This window comes from Arvicanthis niloticus, chromosome 5, assembly GCF_011762505.2.
Source record: "Arvicanthis niloticus isolate mArvNil1 chromosome 5, mArvNil1.pat.X, whole genome shotgun sequence".
Lineage (NCBI taxonomy): Eukaryota > Metazoa > Chordata > Mammalia > Rodentia > Muridae > Arvicanthis > Arvicanthis niloticus.
Window position 1 is genome coordinate 31,076,081 of NC_047662.1, and position 17,883 is coordinate 31,093,963.

Below are 17,883 nucleotides of genomic sequence, written 5' to 3' on the forward strand. Positions count from 1 at the left end.
AAGAGTTCCTGAACAAAACTGATATGGGCAACATCTAACCTCCACCTCAGTCATCAAGCCCTCTGAATTCAGCCCCACATCTTTCACCCCATCACTATTAGAGAATTATTGTCAGCCCCTTTCCCTATTTCCTGATTTTGTCTCCCCTCCCTCCTACCCACACTTCCCTCAGCATTCTAGCTCTAGCCTCTACTGGAGCAGTTGCAAAGGCTACTTGGCAGCATCGTCCTTAAAAGCCCAACATTTCCCCATTTTCTTCCTTCTTTCTGTTCTATCCTCCTCCTCCCCCTCCTCCTTCCCCCTCCTCCCTCTCCTCCTTGTTCTGTTTGTTTTGTTTTTGTTTTGAGACAAGGTATGACTATAGCTATGAAGCTAGTCCTGGCTGTCTTGAACTATGTAAACTATTCTGGTTTGAATTTACATCCATCTTCCTGCCCCTCCAGTTGTTCTGTGTTGAAGTTCACTCTGGATCTTCCTCCCAGCCCCATGCTCCCAGAAATAAAACTCAGACTCAAAATATATTTACAGATACCTTGGCCATATAGCCAGTCTCTTCTCTGACTAAACCATAACTTCAAATAACTCAGTTATTCCAATCTACATTCTGCCATGTGTCTGGTTACCTGTGCTCAGGTAACATCTCAGGTGACATCCATCTCCTCACATCTTCTTGAGAGACTCTCCTGTGCCTGGCACTATCCTAGAATCCTTTCTGCCTAAGGATGTCCCACCTCCTATTTCCTGCCTAAACTAGAAGCCACCAATTTTATTGATGAATGATCCTCAAGAGATTCATTCTCTCTCCAGTTCTGTGTCTTTTACCTTTTGTTTGTTTGTTTTTCGAGACAGGGTTTCTCTGTGTAGCCCTGGCTGTCCTGGAACTCACTCTGTAGACCAGGCTGGCCTCAAACTCAGAAATTCACCTGCCTCTGCCTCCCACGTGCTGGGATTAAAGGCGTGTGCCACCACTGCCAGGCTCAGCTCGGTGTCTTAACGGGGGCTTTGAAGCAGTATAGAAATTGACCTGTTGGATAAAAGACAGACTAAACATGATTACTTGAAGGGCTGAGTTGATACTTGAAGCTTTGAAACAAGGCTGGAGAAATATGGGTTCAGTTTCCCAGAGCATCAGGTGGCTCACAATGGGCTGTAATTCCAGTTCCAGGGGGCCCATTGCCCTCTTCTGGCCTTAGAGGACACTTGCACACAGGAGGTGCACACATTTAAGAAAAAAAAAAAAACTTCAAAAGGATCATATCAGCATGATTTTGGTAGGCGTTATACATTTATTTGGATTTTTATTTTGAATGCACACTAGAGAATCCTTAATTGGTTGGCCAGACCCTCATGTAGCACCACCTGCAGGGCCTTTATGGTCTCTCTCCTGGAAGCCTCTCCAACACCCACCCTCAACCTCCAGCTCTCCAGTTGCACTGTGTAAAGTGCTTAACCTTCAGCTTTCCCATTGTTTAAAAAAGAAAAAGAAAGAAGGAAAGAAAGAAAGAAAGAAAGAAAGAAAGAAAAGAAGAGGAAAAGAAAAAAAAAAAGCTTTTGTACACAGTAGCACATGCCATAATCCATAAGAGGCAGGGATAGGCAGGCGTATCTGTGACTTCTATAGATCTCATAGATATACCTGCCTGTTTTATAGGTCAAGTTCCAGGTCAGAATGCTACATAGTGAGAACCTGCCTCAGAGCGGGGCAGACCTGGTTTAGGGGTCTGGAGATGACATTCAGAAACAGAGCCTCCCAAGGGGAAGGAAAGGAGGAACTAGCCATCTGCCTTGGACCTCAAGTGGCTGAAGGAAAGAATGTATTTGGTGTCTACTGTATCTTTACATTCTTCAGTGATACCTTTGTCCGTGTTAGCGATGTGGACCAGAGGTGCAAGGAGCTGGGAGGGATTGCCCTGCATAGCAAACTCCAGACCGCAGGAGGAAACAGAACCAAGAGTCCTGGATCTGGAGCCCAGTCAACCCTCAGCACTTTGACTTGTTCAGGGATGTAAAGATTGGGCAGGTTGTCCCATTCCTTGTGACAGCACTAGAAGAAAGGGGATCATCGTGGTCTGTGAACAGGACTTCTCAAAATTATTTTGTTAATAAATTGCTTTGTGTAAGCTAAGCAAGAAATAGAAAAAAGAAAAGGAAGAAAAAAGGAAAGGAAAAGAGGCAGCTGTATGCCCATAATGGCTTTAAACGTTAATAGTCTGGAAGCCCTGTTACCTGTCGTTATGACTGGCCCAGCCTTGACAGCCATTCCCGCTGCTTCATTCTTTCCTCCCTGGCTTCCGACTTTCCTGTTCAATTCCTTCCACCCTCATTCGCTGCCCCACTTGACCCACACCAACACCTTTATTGACAGTGTCAGTGCTGTGGCAGCCGCCTTGGTAGGCAGGACTGCATAAAGGAGCAGAACCAGTCAGGGAGTTTTTGCAAGGTCCCTTTCTTGCAAGCCCCTGAGAACTGTCACAAATGAGATAAGCAAAGGTGGCCCTCCTTCGGGAGGCTCAGAGCCCATCCCGGGTTGGATTCTACAACGGGATCCGCCAGGCGGAGAAGGAGTCTGACTCCAAGGAGTAGCGGGGGCTGGGCCCTGGTTACTGCTGGCAACGGAATGTGCCCCACCCTCGCTGCACTGCTGCCACCCGCCCGGCCCCGACGGCCGGAACTAGGGGCTCATGCAGAGACTCCCAGAGCTGAAGGGCGACTCTGCGGGTCCCACTGCTGATCGGGTCAGGATTCCATCCGCGTCCAGGGCGCGAGTGGCTGCTTCAGAGACCCCAATGCCTCCTCGTGAAGCCAGGTATGCGCCCCGGAAGCTGGATGGGGACCTAGGACACCCTTAAAGGCCTCTCTCCAGCCCGCCCGTACCCACCTACGGGTACACCAGGCGGATTCCACCACTTAGCGCATCAACGGTTGCGCGCAGACTATTCCGGGAGTCTCTCGGCACTCGGACCCGCCCCCGAGTCACCATTGGCTGGTCCGGGCAGGGGCGGGGCCGAGGACGAGTGCTGTCGGCTCTGAGCTGCTACCCAGGTCCTCCTCCAGACACTCGCGGATCAGCTCCGTGAGAGCCCACGTTGCTCTGAGGGACCTACGGAGGCAGCGATCGCCTGCCGAGCGCTTAGTGCGCAGTCACTGCAGAGCTGCCCGCGACAGGTGCGAGCTCAGGGGATCCACTGCGCCGTCTGGTCCTCCCCGTCGGGGCATCGCGCCTGAGCCAGGCCAGCTTACGGTGGATGCGCGCCCGCTGAAAGTCGGAGATGGCTGTGCGTCCCGGGCCACTCTGGCTATTGAGCCTTGCTCTGTGCGCTCTGGGAGGCGGCCACGGCCCACGGCCCCCACACACCTGTCCCCAGCGTCGCCTGGGAGCGCGGGAGCGCCGCGACATGCAGCGCGAAATCCTGGCGGTGCTCGGGCTGCCCGGGCGGCCCCGACCCCGTGCACCACCCGCCGCTGCCCGGCAGCCGGCGTCCGCGCCCCTCTTCATGCTGGACTTGTATCACGCCATGACGGACGACGACGACGCCGGGCCACCGCAGGCTCACTTGGGCCGTGCCGACCTGGTCATGAGCTTCGTCAACATGGGTGAGTGCAGAAAAGGCGTCAGGGATCCGGATGGGGCGGTGGGGGGAGGAAGGGGTGGCTGTGCGCGTGGCCGCCTGTCTGGGAATGATGCCTTCAAGTAATACAAGGCCCCTGGGACAGGAGGGAGCCATGGTTCAGTAAAACCACGGGAACTACAGGGGCAGGATTGGAAGGTCTGAGTGTCAGCTGATGCTCAGGGTCTTCGCCCACCAAGGCACCCAGAAATTGGGACCTGGCGATGTCTAGGTCCCCTAGGTGGCACCGGAAGACAGTCCTGGGGAGACTGATGAGTAAACAGAGGCCGTGATGCTGTCACTGTGATAAACGCAGCCCTGAAGAGAGGGACAAAGTTCAGTGTGGAAACCTGTGGTCATATCAAAGTGACCAGAGCTGACCCTCATGCCCGGACAGCAGGCTCTTTCTGTGCAATAGGAAGTGGGTGGGTGGGGTGCAGTATCAGGAGGTGGAGTGGACAGACTCAGACATGACTGTAGCCTCGTGGGCCTGGGCCCCAGCGGCTGGACTTTGGCCTGGCATGGAAAGTGTTCAGGCCAGTGACTGACCCAAGGGGCAGCTGTGAGTCCATTCTCTCAAAGAGTGGCTCCTCCTTTCTCCAGGGATCTCTAGACATCAGGACCACTTTCTCCTCCTAGTCTTTTATTTATTTATTTTTTAACTTACATGTATGAGTGTTTTACCTGCATGTATGTCTGTGCACCACATTCATGCCCTGTGTTGGCAGAAGCTAATGAGAGCATCAGATGCCCCAAAACTGGAGTCACAGATGGTTGTGAGCAGCCTGGGGGGGGGGGGGGGTTGCTGGAAAATCAAATCCAGGTTCTAAGAAGATCCTAAGGATGGAGAGGCAGGTACAGCCTCACATGTGGTCTGTCCTAAGTCCCCACCCTGCCCTCTAAGCAGAAGACAGTATGTAGATCCCTCCTGTCCCAAACACCCACCTTCCTCCTGTGCTGGGCTCCACCGTACTTTGGATGGGGAACAGAAGTTTGGGTGCCCGCCTCTCTACCTGCCTTCAGGTAGGGAAACAGGTGTCTCCTGAGCTATCTCTCCAGCTACATCCCCCACCTTCAAATTTAAATTTAAATTTTAAAAAATCTTTTATGTGTTCAAGATTTTTCTGCCTGTATGTCTGTGTGCACGCAGTGCCTCATGGGGGCAGAAGAGGGTATCAGATTCTCTAGGACTGGAGTCCAAGGTTATAGGAAGTTACAAGCAGGGAGTGCTCCAGTCCCAAATTCTAAAAGTCTGAAAGATACTTCCCCGGAGGTTTTCCTCATTGTGGGTTAGATCCCCACCTGCTTTGCTGATGCTATTGGCCTGGGCAGGTTTGAACACTCAGCTTGAGCTGAGACCAGGGAAAGGACCCTGCCATGGCCACCAGCCCTGCAGGGCATATCTAATCCTTCTAGCAGCAGGTAGCCATCCAGTCTCCACTCCCATTACCCAGGGGAGAGCAGGGAGGCACAGAGAGGCAGTGACTACCCTGAAATAGCCCAGAAGATACCTGGACTGCATAGCTCTACCTCCGATGTTCAAGTTGGTGATATTCTCTCCAAGATGGGGAGAGCTTTCCATAGGATGTGGGCAGAGGAGCATAGGGGATTGAACAGCAGGGTGTGTGGGATCCTCAGCCACTTCTTTCCCTACCTGAAGGAAGGTAGAGAGGGCACCCAAGCCTCTGTTCCGCATCCATAGCTGGTGGTGGCCAAGGTAGGGTGGAGCCCAGCACAGGGGGAAGGCTGGTGTTTCTGACTGGAAGCACAGGGCAGAAGGCATCTACATACTATTTTCCTGCTTAGAAGGCAGGGTGGAGACTTAGGACAGACCACATGTGGGGCTATAACTGTCGCTTCATCCTTAGGACAAGCTGACCCAGGGCTTAGGACTAAGAACGGAGGATAGACTTGCCCAAGAATGTCCCCAGAGGAGCTGCTGATCAGAAAGAGTCACCACCCAGCCCATGTTCTGCACCCCACCTTCTCCTCTGGTCACAACATGAACAGCTCTGGTGGGAACTGTTGCTGGGAAACTTTGGGGAAGTCCCTTGTTGTCTCTGAGCCTAAATATGTTCTTTTAAATGGGACTCCTAGGCCTGGCATGGTGACACACACCTTTAATTACAGCACCGAGGAGGCAGAGGCTGGGGGTGGGGGGTGGGGCTCTATGAGTTCCAGGCCAGCCAGAGCAACACAGGGAGACCCTGTCTAAAAATAAATGAATAAATGGGACTCCTAGTGACCTGTCCTCAAGGTTATATGACTGACTGACAGATGAACAGGAGCAGAAAAGCAACCTCACTCCCTTGAGAGTGTAAACTAAGACACGGGCACTGCCCACCCCAGTGTGACCCAGAGCCAGGCCACTGCTGACCCCAAGCCCTTCCAGCTACATCCCAGCCTTCACATGTAGCAGTAAAACCTCTATGTGGCTCCATGTGTTAAGTTATGACTATAATCCTAACACTCAGGCTGAGACAGGAGGATTGTCACAGCTTCAAGGCCAGCCTGGCTACATCATATGTATAAAGGCAGCCAGGGCATCAGAGTAACAGCAAATCCTGTTGAAAGAAAGAGGCTGGGAGAAGAAGATAAATTAGCCCTGTGTGTCTGTGTCTTGTGTACATTGAAACCTAAAGATGGATATTTTTTTTTCTTCAAGACAACATTTCTCTGTAGCCCTTCTGTCCTGGAATTCACTATGTAGACCAGGCTGGCCTTGAACTCAGAGATTCACCTGCCTCTGCCTCCTGAGTAGTGGGATTAAAGGTGTGAGCAAGTGTGCCCATCTTAGAATGATTGTTTACCTGGTGTTACCAGGCCCTGAGTGTCAGACACAAACCCAGATACTGTTCTGTTAGCAAGCCAGGCCGATCCTGAAGGTCAGAGTTCTGGAACCAGCATCCCAGTGGTGTCCAGGCTGTGACCTTGTAGAACAGATGTGACAGCAGATTCCTATACCCTGATGTCCCTGTGCTCAGAGAATGGAGAGCCTGGAGCTAAGCTGGTACTCACAGTCCCAGACCCTGCCTGTAGTCCCTGCTTGTCCCTGCCCACGTGTCCTCCTTTCTGTGGTCTGTTTCTTCCAGGCATCTGAGTGATAGTATCAGGAAAACTAGATGCCCCTCCCCCCAGCCCTGATCGTTGGGTTTGTTTCAGAGGAACATCCTTGCTCACTGCCCCGTCCCTGGCTGGGTGGCCTCAGGCTCTCCTCTCCTTCCCAAGGGCGGAAGGAGGCAGAAAGGACCAGCTCTGCTCATGTCAGTGGACAGGCAGGTGGTTCTGTTCTGGATGGGGAAACTGAGGCACAAATAGCACTAACAGGCAGAGTCTAGGCAGGAGCACACAGAGCCATCAGCACACGCATTGACCCCTTTCCCAGACCAGGAGCTTTTATCCCCGAGGCCTCCGATAGCCAAGGGCAGGGGCAGCCATGAATGGTGGCCGGGTATGAAAGAGTGAGACTGTGTGAGCATTAGAGACTGGCTGTGGTCTCCCTCTGTCCCTGCCAGCTCTGCAGCCAGAGACCCTTTCTTATCACCGAGGGTCATCTCCTTTGGCTTTTACCCAGGGAATTCCTTCAAGAAACATTCATTCATTCATTCATCCATTCATCCATTCCTCCCACAAGTAGTCATGCAGTACCTACTATGTGCCAGGAAGCCTGGCTCGTGGTTCCAGTTGCAGGGGCACTCACACTGCCTGTGTCCTTTGGGAGATGAACTTCTAGTGGGAGAGACAGAGAATGCATACATGTGCCATGAAGATGGTTGTCAGGTATAAGACACACACACACACACACACACACACACACACACACACACACACTGCACAGTTTGGAGACAATAGGACCTGAGGAGGGCTGGGTCAAGGGACTTCTGACCTGGGACTCACACAGAAAGAATTCTCATCCTGATGCTATGCCTACTCTATGATCTGGACTTTCCTAAGCACCCCACTCTCTCTGAGCCTCAGTTTCCCCTTCTGTGAGATGGAAGTTCTCATCTTAAGGGGCTGCCAGAGCTGAGTGAGATGACAGCTGTGCTGGCCACATGCCCAGACCTCCACATCTGTTCCTGCATTTGCATTTACAAGTACTGCCACAGGAGAGTGAGGCTCAGAGAGGGTTGTGATAGTCCCAAGACCACATAGCAATTCCTCTGCATCTGATGCTTATGTCCTCCATGCAGCTGCCATCCACATAAGTTTCACATGCTTATTTCATAGAATTCAGACCATCCACAATGAGATAATGAACCCCCCCTGGGAATCATGCTTCCCAGCCAGTCCCCCTGGGCAACTGCTTCAGGATTCCTATCATCAGAGGCTCCTCCAGCCTGTTTCTAAGCTTCATAGAAATGGGATCCTGCAGCACGTGGCCACCCTGATGTGCTGCCTGTTAAACTCCCACCCTATGCAGTTCTCTGAGAGTCCCACATTCTAGTCTCTGTGGTTCTTAACTTCTGAGTTGTATGAATGGCCCACAAATGATCCTTGCCCATTTACTCTTATTACTGGAGATTTGGTCCTGTTCAAAGCCTGGGAGTGCTTTGAATGAAGCTGCTCTTTGTCTGCAGTCCCAGGGATCCAGGAGGCTGAGGGAGCATCTTGAGTTCAAAGCCAGGCTGGGGAACTTGGTGAGGCCTTGTCCAAAAAAAGAAAGAAAGAAAGAAAGAAAGAAAGAATAAACAAAGAAAGAAGAGAAAAAAGAAAGAAAGAATAAAGAAAGAAAAGAAAAAAGAGAAAGAAAGAAAGAAAGAGAGAGAGAGAGAAAAGGCTTAGTGTACAGAAAGCTTGCTATTCTCTAAGAAGAGTATTCAGTTCTCAGTACCAATGTCAAATGGCTCACAATACACTAGGTGAATCTGATACCTCTGGCATCTCTGAGCGCCAACACTCAAGTGTGCGTACCCACATACAGACAGACATGCATATGTACAATTCAAGGTATTAAATATAAATCTCTTTTAAAAAGAGATGGGGGATGTAGCTCAGGGGTGGAGCCCTTGCCTAGTGTATGCTGGGCCGAGTTCAATCCCCAGTACCAAAAAAGCATATCCTCATTCTCATCAACTGCTGGTGTGTGTGTGTGTGTGTGTGTGTGTGTGTGTGTGTGTGTGTGCGCGCGCGCACGCATGTACACACAGCATGCCCTGGACATCGGACTTGGGGTCTTTCCCTTCCTAAGCATGTGCCCCTACCACTGAGCTTTACCCATGCCCACATCCATTCTTAGAGACTAGATAAACCCACCCCTCTTTTAAAACAGATGGGCAAGATTTCCAGACACCTGACTTTGCCCAGCTCTTCCATCCTTGACAGGCAAGTGCCTTCATGATGAAGTCTCAGCCTGCATGGAACATCTTTTAAGGTGCTTGGTTTCTCTGTCTGATTCAGGGTCACAGATAGCCCCTTCTCCTTGTCCTCGGGAAGCAACCCATAAATGTCCCAAATGCTTCATTCCCCTTACCCTCTTGTGCCACAGCGGCTGTGTGCAGGGGCTCAGGCAGACTGGCAGAGGGGAAGGAGTCAGGGAGCATGGAAAGCTGCATCGGGTACGGTGAACACGCGCTGTCCCCATCCCTGTGGTGCCTGCAGTGAGCATATCTCTGAGTACCCCCTGACAGCCCCAGTTCCATCAGACCCAGCAGGAGGAAGGTGGCTTCCTTGTGGACAGAACATGTTAAGAGTCACCTCCACCCCAGTATGCCACTCTTGAACTCCAGGTCCACTCATTTCCATGGCTGAGACTGAAAGTTGGTATCACACTACCCTGAGCTCATATGGGACCTCAGCAGATAACCCCTTGTTCCCTGCCTCTGAACCCCAACCCTGAAGACTTTCCCAGTTCTAACTCAAACTTTACCTACACCCTAGTGACTGATGGGGGTCTCTGCAAGAGTGAGTCATAGGGCAGGCAGGTAAGTGGGATGTGTCACCATGGACCATGTTCTTGAGTTTCTTCTGGAGGAATCATTCCTTGCTCACATCTCCAGGGAATTATTTTTTACCTCGGCAGGCTTGATGTGGTTGCCTGTACGGGTGTTCCCTTTTAATCTGGGGTCTGGAGCCAGCTGAGGACTGGACTGGTAATTATGTGTGCAGAGCCATTTATGGAAACAGCCTGTGAAGGAAATCAATGCGAGGGGGGGAGACTCAGCTGAAAATACCTCAGGAGTGAGGCTGGGCCACACCACAGCATTTGAGGCTCCTGGTGGGAGAAATTCCTTCAGGTGCAGAATGCACAGGTCACCAACCCCAGAGGCCCACCCTCCTCTGAGGTCCTGCAGGAGTCCAGAAGCACAAGACAGTTAAGCCCAGTCCCTCTTCCTCAGGGAAGGAAGCAAATCTCACAGCAAGCGCAGACATCACAGTATCTAGTGGGGACTCACTGTGATGTGGTCGCACAGACCAGCCCTGGGAGCTGTGAGTGATGGACACTGAGCCAGTGTCCCGGGAAGAGCAGAAGCTCACCCTCTGTCCACAGAACACAGCAGCTTAATGAACAGGCTGCTGCAGGCCATCCATCCACTGGACATGTTCAGTACTGCCCGAAAGAGCTACCATCTAGAGGGGCACCTCAGTCAGGGACTAAACCTACTGACTCAAGGGAAGGGGACAGACCCAGCGCCTGGTGTGTAAGGAGGACCCTCTTCAGCTGGACTGAGCAAAAGAAAATGTGTCAGACAGGAGAACACACGCCTGGGAGGAGGCAGTCTTGTGGGGAGGGTCTCAGGCAAAAGGCACAGGAGGTTATGGTATCCTGACAGACGACCTAGGGAGGGCCTGAGACACGGGCCCTGAGGCACTGTGATGGTTTGAAGGAAGACCTCACTCTCCTGCCAGCCACTCACAAGAGGAGGAGGGCAGCTTTTGAAGTATTTCTTCTGGTCAGAAGCAGGACAGATTTAGGTTGTCTGGGTAAATCTAACTTTGTCTAGAAGAAAAAAAAAATAAAAGGCCAACATTTTGTGAGTGTCTTGCTGACCAACACAGGGTTTGGCATGTGGAGGTCTAGTCTGGCTGGCTGGGCACAGCACCCCAGATGTAGACACTGGTGTGGCCAGAGAGGCCACCTCCTGCCCACAGCAGGCCTTTTCCAAAATCATGGCATCTGGAGCTGGTTTTATCAGGGGCCGGAGGAGGAGGCCAAGGGTTCTAGGATTGTTTTCTCAAAGCCTCAGGCAGTTCGGATGGTAAACTTGGGCTTCCGTTTACAGCTTTGCTGAGGGCAGAATGTCTGTCCCTGCCCCCCTATCTCAGCTTTGTGGAGCTGCCTGTGCAGAGTCCTTGCTGTGTGTGTGTGTGTGTGTGTGTGTGTGTGTGTGTGTGTGTGTGTGTGTGTCAGAGGAGAAAGAGAGAGAGGTGTAGACCTGAAGTTGACATCAGTAGACCCTTACGTATGTATTAACAGGGTCTCTCCCTGGACCCCGAGCTTGCCAATTCCAGCCTGTCTCGATAGCTGCTCTGCTCTGAGCATTCTTTCTCTGCCTCATGAATGCTGGGATTGCAAGAAGCCATAGAGCCTGCCTGGCTGCTGTGGGGGTTGTGGGGATCTATACCCCAGTCTTCATGTTTGTGGTATAACTGATTTCACATGGGGCCTCTCCAAGATTCCACTGCTGGAAACTCTAGACATATATCACTCCCCAAATGGCAGCAGGTGTGCCTCTGAGTGCCACAGACTGACCCAGGATCAGCAACAATTGAACTGAATAGAATTCTTTCTAAGGCACAGGGTGTCTGGGATCACTGTGCTGAGTTATTTGAGGTAAGGAACAGAGTGTCCTGTGAACATCCTGGCTTTTCCAGCTGCTCTGTGGTCTTCTTATGTACCACTGGAATCCAGCCATGCCAGCTACTTTAGGGTCCACACGCACAACACGGGCCCTGGGTTTTTCAGGATTTCTCTGTTAGGACAGCTCTTCCTTCACTTCCCTGTGGGCTGGAGAGGTGGCTCAGCAGTTAAGAGCTTGTGCTTGTCTTTAGAAGACCTGAGTTCTATTCCTAGTACTTAGGTTGTATGGATCACAACTGCCCAGCTCCAGAGGATCGTAGGCCCTCTTGTAGCATCCATGGGTAACTGCACTCATGCACATACCCTCAACACAGACTCATACACATAACTAAAAAAAATTTTTTTTTAATTTTTCAAATTAAAATTTTATTTTTTAAATTAAAAATATTTTTATTTTATTTTTAATGTATGAGTGATCTGCTGCATATACACCCACATGCCAGAAGAGGGCATCAGATCCCCTTATAGATGGTTGTGAGCCACCATGTGGTTGCTGGGAATTGAACTCAAGACCAAGACCTCTGGAAGAGCAGCCAGTGCTCTTAACCACTTAACCATCTTTGCATCTTTGCATCTTTGCATCTCTTTTTTTCTTTCTTTCTTTCTTTCTTTCTTTCTTTCTTTTTTTTTTTTTTTTGTTTGTTTGTTTGTTTCGAGACAGGGTTTCTCTGTGTAGTCCTGTCTGTCCTGGAACTCACTCTGTAGACCAGGCTGGCCTCCAACTCAGAAATCCACCTGCCTCTGCCTCCCAAGTGCTGAGATTAAAGGCGTGTGCCACCACTGCCCGGCATCTTTGCATCTCTTAAAAATATTTTTATGTGTACATGAGTACAGGTGAACACTTGCCACAATGAACATCAGAGAACAACATTTGGTAGACGGTTCTCTCCTTCCACTGTGGGTTCTGGGATCAAATTGTGATCATTAGGTTTGTGTAGCCAGGGAAGAGGTCCATGTGAGCATCTGACAGGAGGCCAGGGATACTGCTCAGAAGCCTAGAGCTACAGAGAGTGATGTTTACAACAAAGAATGCCCAGCCCTAATGTCAGCAGTGCCAAGCATAGATACTATAAAAGGTGAGCACTGTCTGAGGCTGCGTATGTGCTCTGTGTGTTGACATATGTGGTGTTTTGTTCTGTGTGTAGTGTGTATCTGTGTGTGTGGTATGTGTGTGGGGATGTGTAGTGTGGTGTATGTATGTGGTGTGTTTATTTGATGTAGTGTGGTGTGTATCTCTGTGTGTATTTATGTGTGTGTGAGGGTGTGTGTGGTTATTTGATGTAGTGTGGTGTGTGTCTGTGTGTGGTATGTTTATGTGATGTAGTGTGGTGTGTGTCTGTATGTGTGTATTTGTGTGTGTGATGTAGTGTGGTGTGTGTGGTATGTGTGGTGTGTATGTGTGTATGGTATGTGTGTGTTTGTGTAGTGTGGTATAGTGTGTATGTGTGCTTGTGTGGTGTAGTATAGTGTGTGTGGGGGTGTGTGCTGTATGTGATGTAGTATAATGTGTGAGGGGGAATAGTGTGGTAAGTGTGTGGTGTGTTTGTGTGGTGTTACATGTATGTGTAGTGATGGGTGTGTGTGTATGTGGTGTAGTATAGTATGTGTGTGTGGTGTGTGTGTGGTGTAGTATAGAATGTGGGGAGGGGTGTACTGTGTGTGGGGTGTGTGTGTGTGTGTGTGTGTGTGTGTGTGTGTTTAGAGATCAGGAGACAACCTTAAGTATTGTTCCTTGGGAGCTCTCCACCTTGTTTTTTGAGACAGAGCCTTTCCCTAGCTGGGAACTCTCTGAGGAAGCTGGGTGAGCCTGGGAGATCCACCTGTCTCCACCCTCCCCCGCCACACACACACACCCACACCCACATACACACCCCACCCCCACCCCTGCAGTGCTGAGGTGAGAAAACTTTCTCACTATGCCTGGCTTGTTTTTGTTTTTTTAAATGTGGGTTCTGAGCCGGGCAGTGGTGGCACACGCCTTTAATCCCAGCACTTGGAAGGCAGAGGCAGGCGGATTTCTGAGTTTGAGGCCAGCCTGGTCTACAGAGTGAGTTCCAGGACAGCCAGGGCTACACAGAGAAACCCTGTCTCGAAAAACCAAAAAAAAAAAAAAAAAAAGTGGGTTCTGGAATGCAAACTCACCTGCTTCTCCCTGCTGTGAAACTCTTTCAGTGTACTCTTAGAAAAAAACATTTGCTTTTATTTTTCATGCATAAGTGTTTTTTCCTGCATGTATATCTGCCCACCATGTACACACCCGTGCCCACAGAGGCCAGGACACTAGATTCTCTAGGACTGGAGTTAGAGACAGCTGTTACCCGCCATCTGGGTGCTGGGAACTGAACATGGGTCCTCGCAAAAGCAGCAAGTGCTCTGGAGACTCAGCTGTCTCTCCAGCCCCTGGATTTTGTTCTCGAGCTCCTTCCCTAATAGAGCTGGAGAGATGGCTCAGTGGTTAAGAGCACTGACTGCTCTTCCAGAGGTCCTGAGTTCAATTCCCAGCAACCACATGGCGGCTCACAACCATCTGTAATGGAATCTGATGCACTTTTCTGGTGTGTCTGAAGACAGTGACAGTGCACTCATATACATAAAATAAATAAAATTAAAAAAAATAATGTATAGTCAAATTGTTCTGGTTTAAAATCACACACACACAACCTCATTGTAGCCAAGCCACCTTCTCAGTATACAATTAGTTTAAATATTATGTTTTGGGTTTTGCTGAGTCTGCTCTTTACTCTTGTATTTGAATTGGTTTTCTTTGTATAGTCTAATTCCTCTCCCATCCCCTGGATTCTGACTCCATTCCCTTTCAGCACTCACAGTGTCTTGGGTTTTGTTTTTTTGTTTTTCACTTGTGTTAGGCTCCCTGTTTAAAATATACCGGGACGTTAACTCCGTGGTTAAGACCATTTGCTCTGCCCATGAGGATCTAAGTTTGAATCCTTCCTGCCCATGTTAAAAGCTGACCACAGCTGTGTGTGCTGTAACCCCAGCTTTGGGAAGTGGGGGCAGGCAGATCCTTACAGCTTGCTGAGCCCGCCTGCCTGGTTGACTGGGAAGCTTCCTGTTCAGTGAGAGACCTTGTCTCTTGCACATAAGGCAGAGAGCAGTATCATAAGACAGCCATGCTGCTCTGACTTCCACATGTGTGTACACAGGCAGACACACACACCTTCACATGTGTACATCACACGTGTACATGCACATGCACACACAACTATATATGTGCCTTAACATGTGTGCATGATGTGTGTGCATATTATTTATAGTAGATAAATGATGTAGTATCTACACTGCCTTGCTCTTCCTCATGTCATGGTGGACTACAGACTAATGGTATCTTAAGGGACTCTTGCAGCTGTGTGGCATCCCCCTGAGAGGATTACTCAGCTCACAGCTTGTCTCCTGTTGCTGTTTGGGTTGTTTCTGGTCTGTTATGCTGCAACAGTCCTGGACACGGCTCTTGATGTATTTCCGTGACTGTCTTTGGGACATTTTCTTGGAAATTGAATTTGGAAGTCAAAGATTTTTTAATTCTTCTCTATTATTACTAGACAGCCACTAAAAGGATTCCACGTCCTAACCAGCAAGGCTGAAGAGAGTTCTGGCATTGTTCGAAGGAAGTGGTTTTCAACCACGGTCTGTTTTGCCTCTTTGGGGGCCTTGGACAATATCTGGAGTCAATTTTGGTCTTTGCTACTAGAGAGGAGAAGGCAATGCTAAAATACAGGACATTGTTGCAGCGCCCTAGACTCTATGTGACAATGGCTGTGACAGACTAGCCCAGAAAAGAATCACACACACACACACACACACACACACACACACACACGTAGACTCTATGGGACAATGCCTGTGACAGACTAGCCCGGAAAAGAATCACACACACACACACACACACACACACACACACACACACACACAGAGTGAGTGAGTGAATGAATGAATGAATGAATGAAATTTGAAAATGTGTTGAATAAGTGAGATGGGTAATTTTTGTGGATGTCACAAGGAAAATGAATGCAGAAATTAAAGGATTTAAAAAACAAATGACTATTTATTTTATATATGTACTTGAGTGCATATATATGTATCATGTGTGTGTAAGCTCTCTGGTCAGAAGAGGGTATCACATCCATTGGAACTGGAGTTACAGGCAGTTGTGAGCTGACAAGTAGATGCTGGGAACCAAACCTGGGTCCTCTGCAAGAGCAATAAATGCTTTTAACCTCTGCCATTTTGCCAGCAAAATGTATTTTATGAAGCTGTCAGAATTATGAGAAGAAAACATCAAGCACCTTCTCCCACATACCCTAAAATAAGATTCTGGGACACACACCCCCATTACCCATTATTAACTGCAAAGGGAGAGATATTCTACTTGGAGACCTTGCTCCAAACATCAACCGTCCTCTTGGAGTCACTCAGAGAATTCCTGGCAGGCCATATCTCAGATGGTCAGGATGCAGGACAGTGGCCAGGAAATCAGCAGTGTGCCCCCCAGTCTATCTGAACCTGCCAGGGACCACACTCTGCCAGCATCGCAGCCAGCAACAGGATTTTCCTGGGAAAACCCAAGAAACCACATCTCCAGGACATACCCTGTCTATACCCAGGGGCTGGGAAGCACAGCAAGCGTTTTATACATTTTAGCTCTTGTCTAATTCCACCTCACTTTTATACCATTGCTTTCCCCAGCACATGGTGTCAGGCTGCTGTGATGGGAGGAGCCGTGTTGGGAGCTAGGACTCCCAGGTCCTGTGCCCACGTGCCCACGCGCATATAAAAGTCCAAATGCTATATGGTGCTCTGTCACAGCCAGCGCACTATTGAGGGGCTGCCTCTTGGAGTCTTGGCATCTTTGGGAGATTCCAGACCCTGATTTATGGGAAGGTGAGGGCTGGGCATGCATGGAAAAGGAAATGCTTTTTACAGTGTTCTTTTGACATCATCCTGAATGCTCAGTACATAGCCGTGGACATCGATCCCAGTGAACAGCCGAAGATCAGGTGGATGAAACAGCCGTGAAACCTTCCGTACGCCTTTGAGCTGATTTAGTTTCATGATATGATTTCCTGTTCCATAGTTTTGTTTGGAAAAATAAAGCTGAGCTGGGAGTTGTGGTTCATGCCTTTAATCTCAGAACTCAGTGGTAGAGAGAGGTGTATCTTTAAGGTCAAGGCCAGCCTGGGCTACATAGCAAGACCCTGTCTCGAAAGAAAGAAAGAAAGAAAGAAAGAAAGAAAGAAAGAAAGAAAGAAAGAAAGAAAGAAAGAAAGAGGAAGGAAGGAAAGAATTAGTTAATTAATTGAGTGTGTCTGCCTGCTGTTCTATGGCTTTGTCTCTGAAGGTTGTCACATTAATATATGAGGAACTTTGAGAAATTAGAGCCCAGTTGGCTGACACTTTGTCCCACAGCTCCTGCACTTCTGTAGCCCTGAATGGAGGTGATACCCTTGTGCTTGATTCTTGTGGAGATGCTGTGCTCACACAGGGGTTGACCCCAGGAGCTGCCAAGATCAGGAGTCTCAGCTCCTGGCCAATGAGCGAGTGCCATTTCTCAGAGCTACTCTTACTAGAGCAGAGACAGCTAGCTGTGCAAGAAATCTCACAGGGCCAGCCTGGTCTACAGAGTGAGTTCCAGGACAGCCAGGGTTATACAGAGAAACCCTGTCTCGAAAAGAAAAAAGAAGAAAGAGAGAGAGAGAGAGAGAGAGAGAGAGAGAGAGAGAGAGAGAGGAAATCTCACAGGGAAGACCAGGTCCCAGAAACTGTTTGGCAGTGCCCCCCAGTTTTCCAAACCTCAGTGGGTACAGAGCAGATTCACTGTTCTGTAAAGAAACAGGGTGATCCTGAAAGAGGTGGGGAGAGAGATATGCCTGAGGGACCATATCTGCCCATACCCTGATACAGGCAGCAGCCTGGCCCAACTTTATCCTGGACATCAGGGCCTGTTACACACTTGTGTAGCAGAGGTCCTGAACCCACTGAAATTATCGCCAACATTGTGAGTGTGTAAGTACATAGGTAGAAAGGACACATGAGGATAGCTAATTCATGGCAGGAAAAACCACTAAATCAAGGGTCAGTACCCACCTCTGCCCCCCTCCCCCCATGCTGTCCGCCTACAAGGGAAGGACAAAGCACTTGCCAAGAGTTACATCTCTCGACTTTTGGGTGGGCGTGTGCTCTGTGCCTGGCATCTTGCTGCTATGGGACACCCTGTCCATTCTTCCCTCTCTTTCCACCTGCTTCTGCCTAGATGTGGCTGCCCCTTAGCTCTGCCCAGCACATCTGTATTCCATCCATCACTGGGCCAGGACTCTAGGGAGAGGACAGGAAATGCTCCTGACATCTGCTCAGCCTGGTGCTTTTTAAAACCTGGCTTGCGGTCATTGAGCCCATGGCCACAGAGAGAATTTTTTTTTTTTTAAGACTAAAATATATAATTAAAATCTCTGTTGGTTT

General features: G+C 49.5%; 1 protein-coding gene and 1 pseudogene across 1 annotated transcript in view; both read left to right on the forward strand.

Annotated features, from left to right (window-relative positions):
* The first annotated feature begins 1,262 nt into the window (after positions 1–1,262).
* Positions 1,263–2,295, forward strand: LOC117708657 (small ribosomal subunit protein uS11 pseudogene; annotated as a pseudogene).
* A 732-nt stretch (positions 2,296–3,027) lies between these two features.
* Positions 3,028–17,883, forward strand: part of Bmp8a (bone morphogenetic protein 8a) — a 29,690-nt gene continuing 14,834 nt past the window's right edge. Inside the window, exon 1 of the mRNA XM_034503116.2 lies at positions 3,028–3,594. Coding sequence (XP_034359007.1) covers positions 3,270–3,594 — 325 coding nt within the window. The 5' untranslated portion in view covers positions 3,028–3,269. The remainder of the gene's footprint in view (positions 3,595–17,883) is intronic.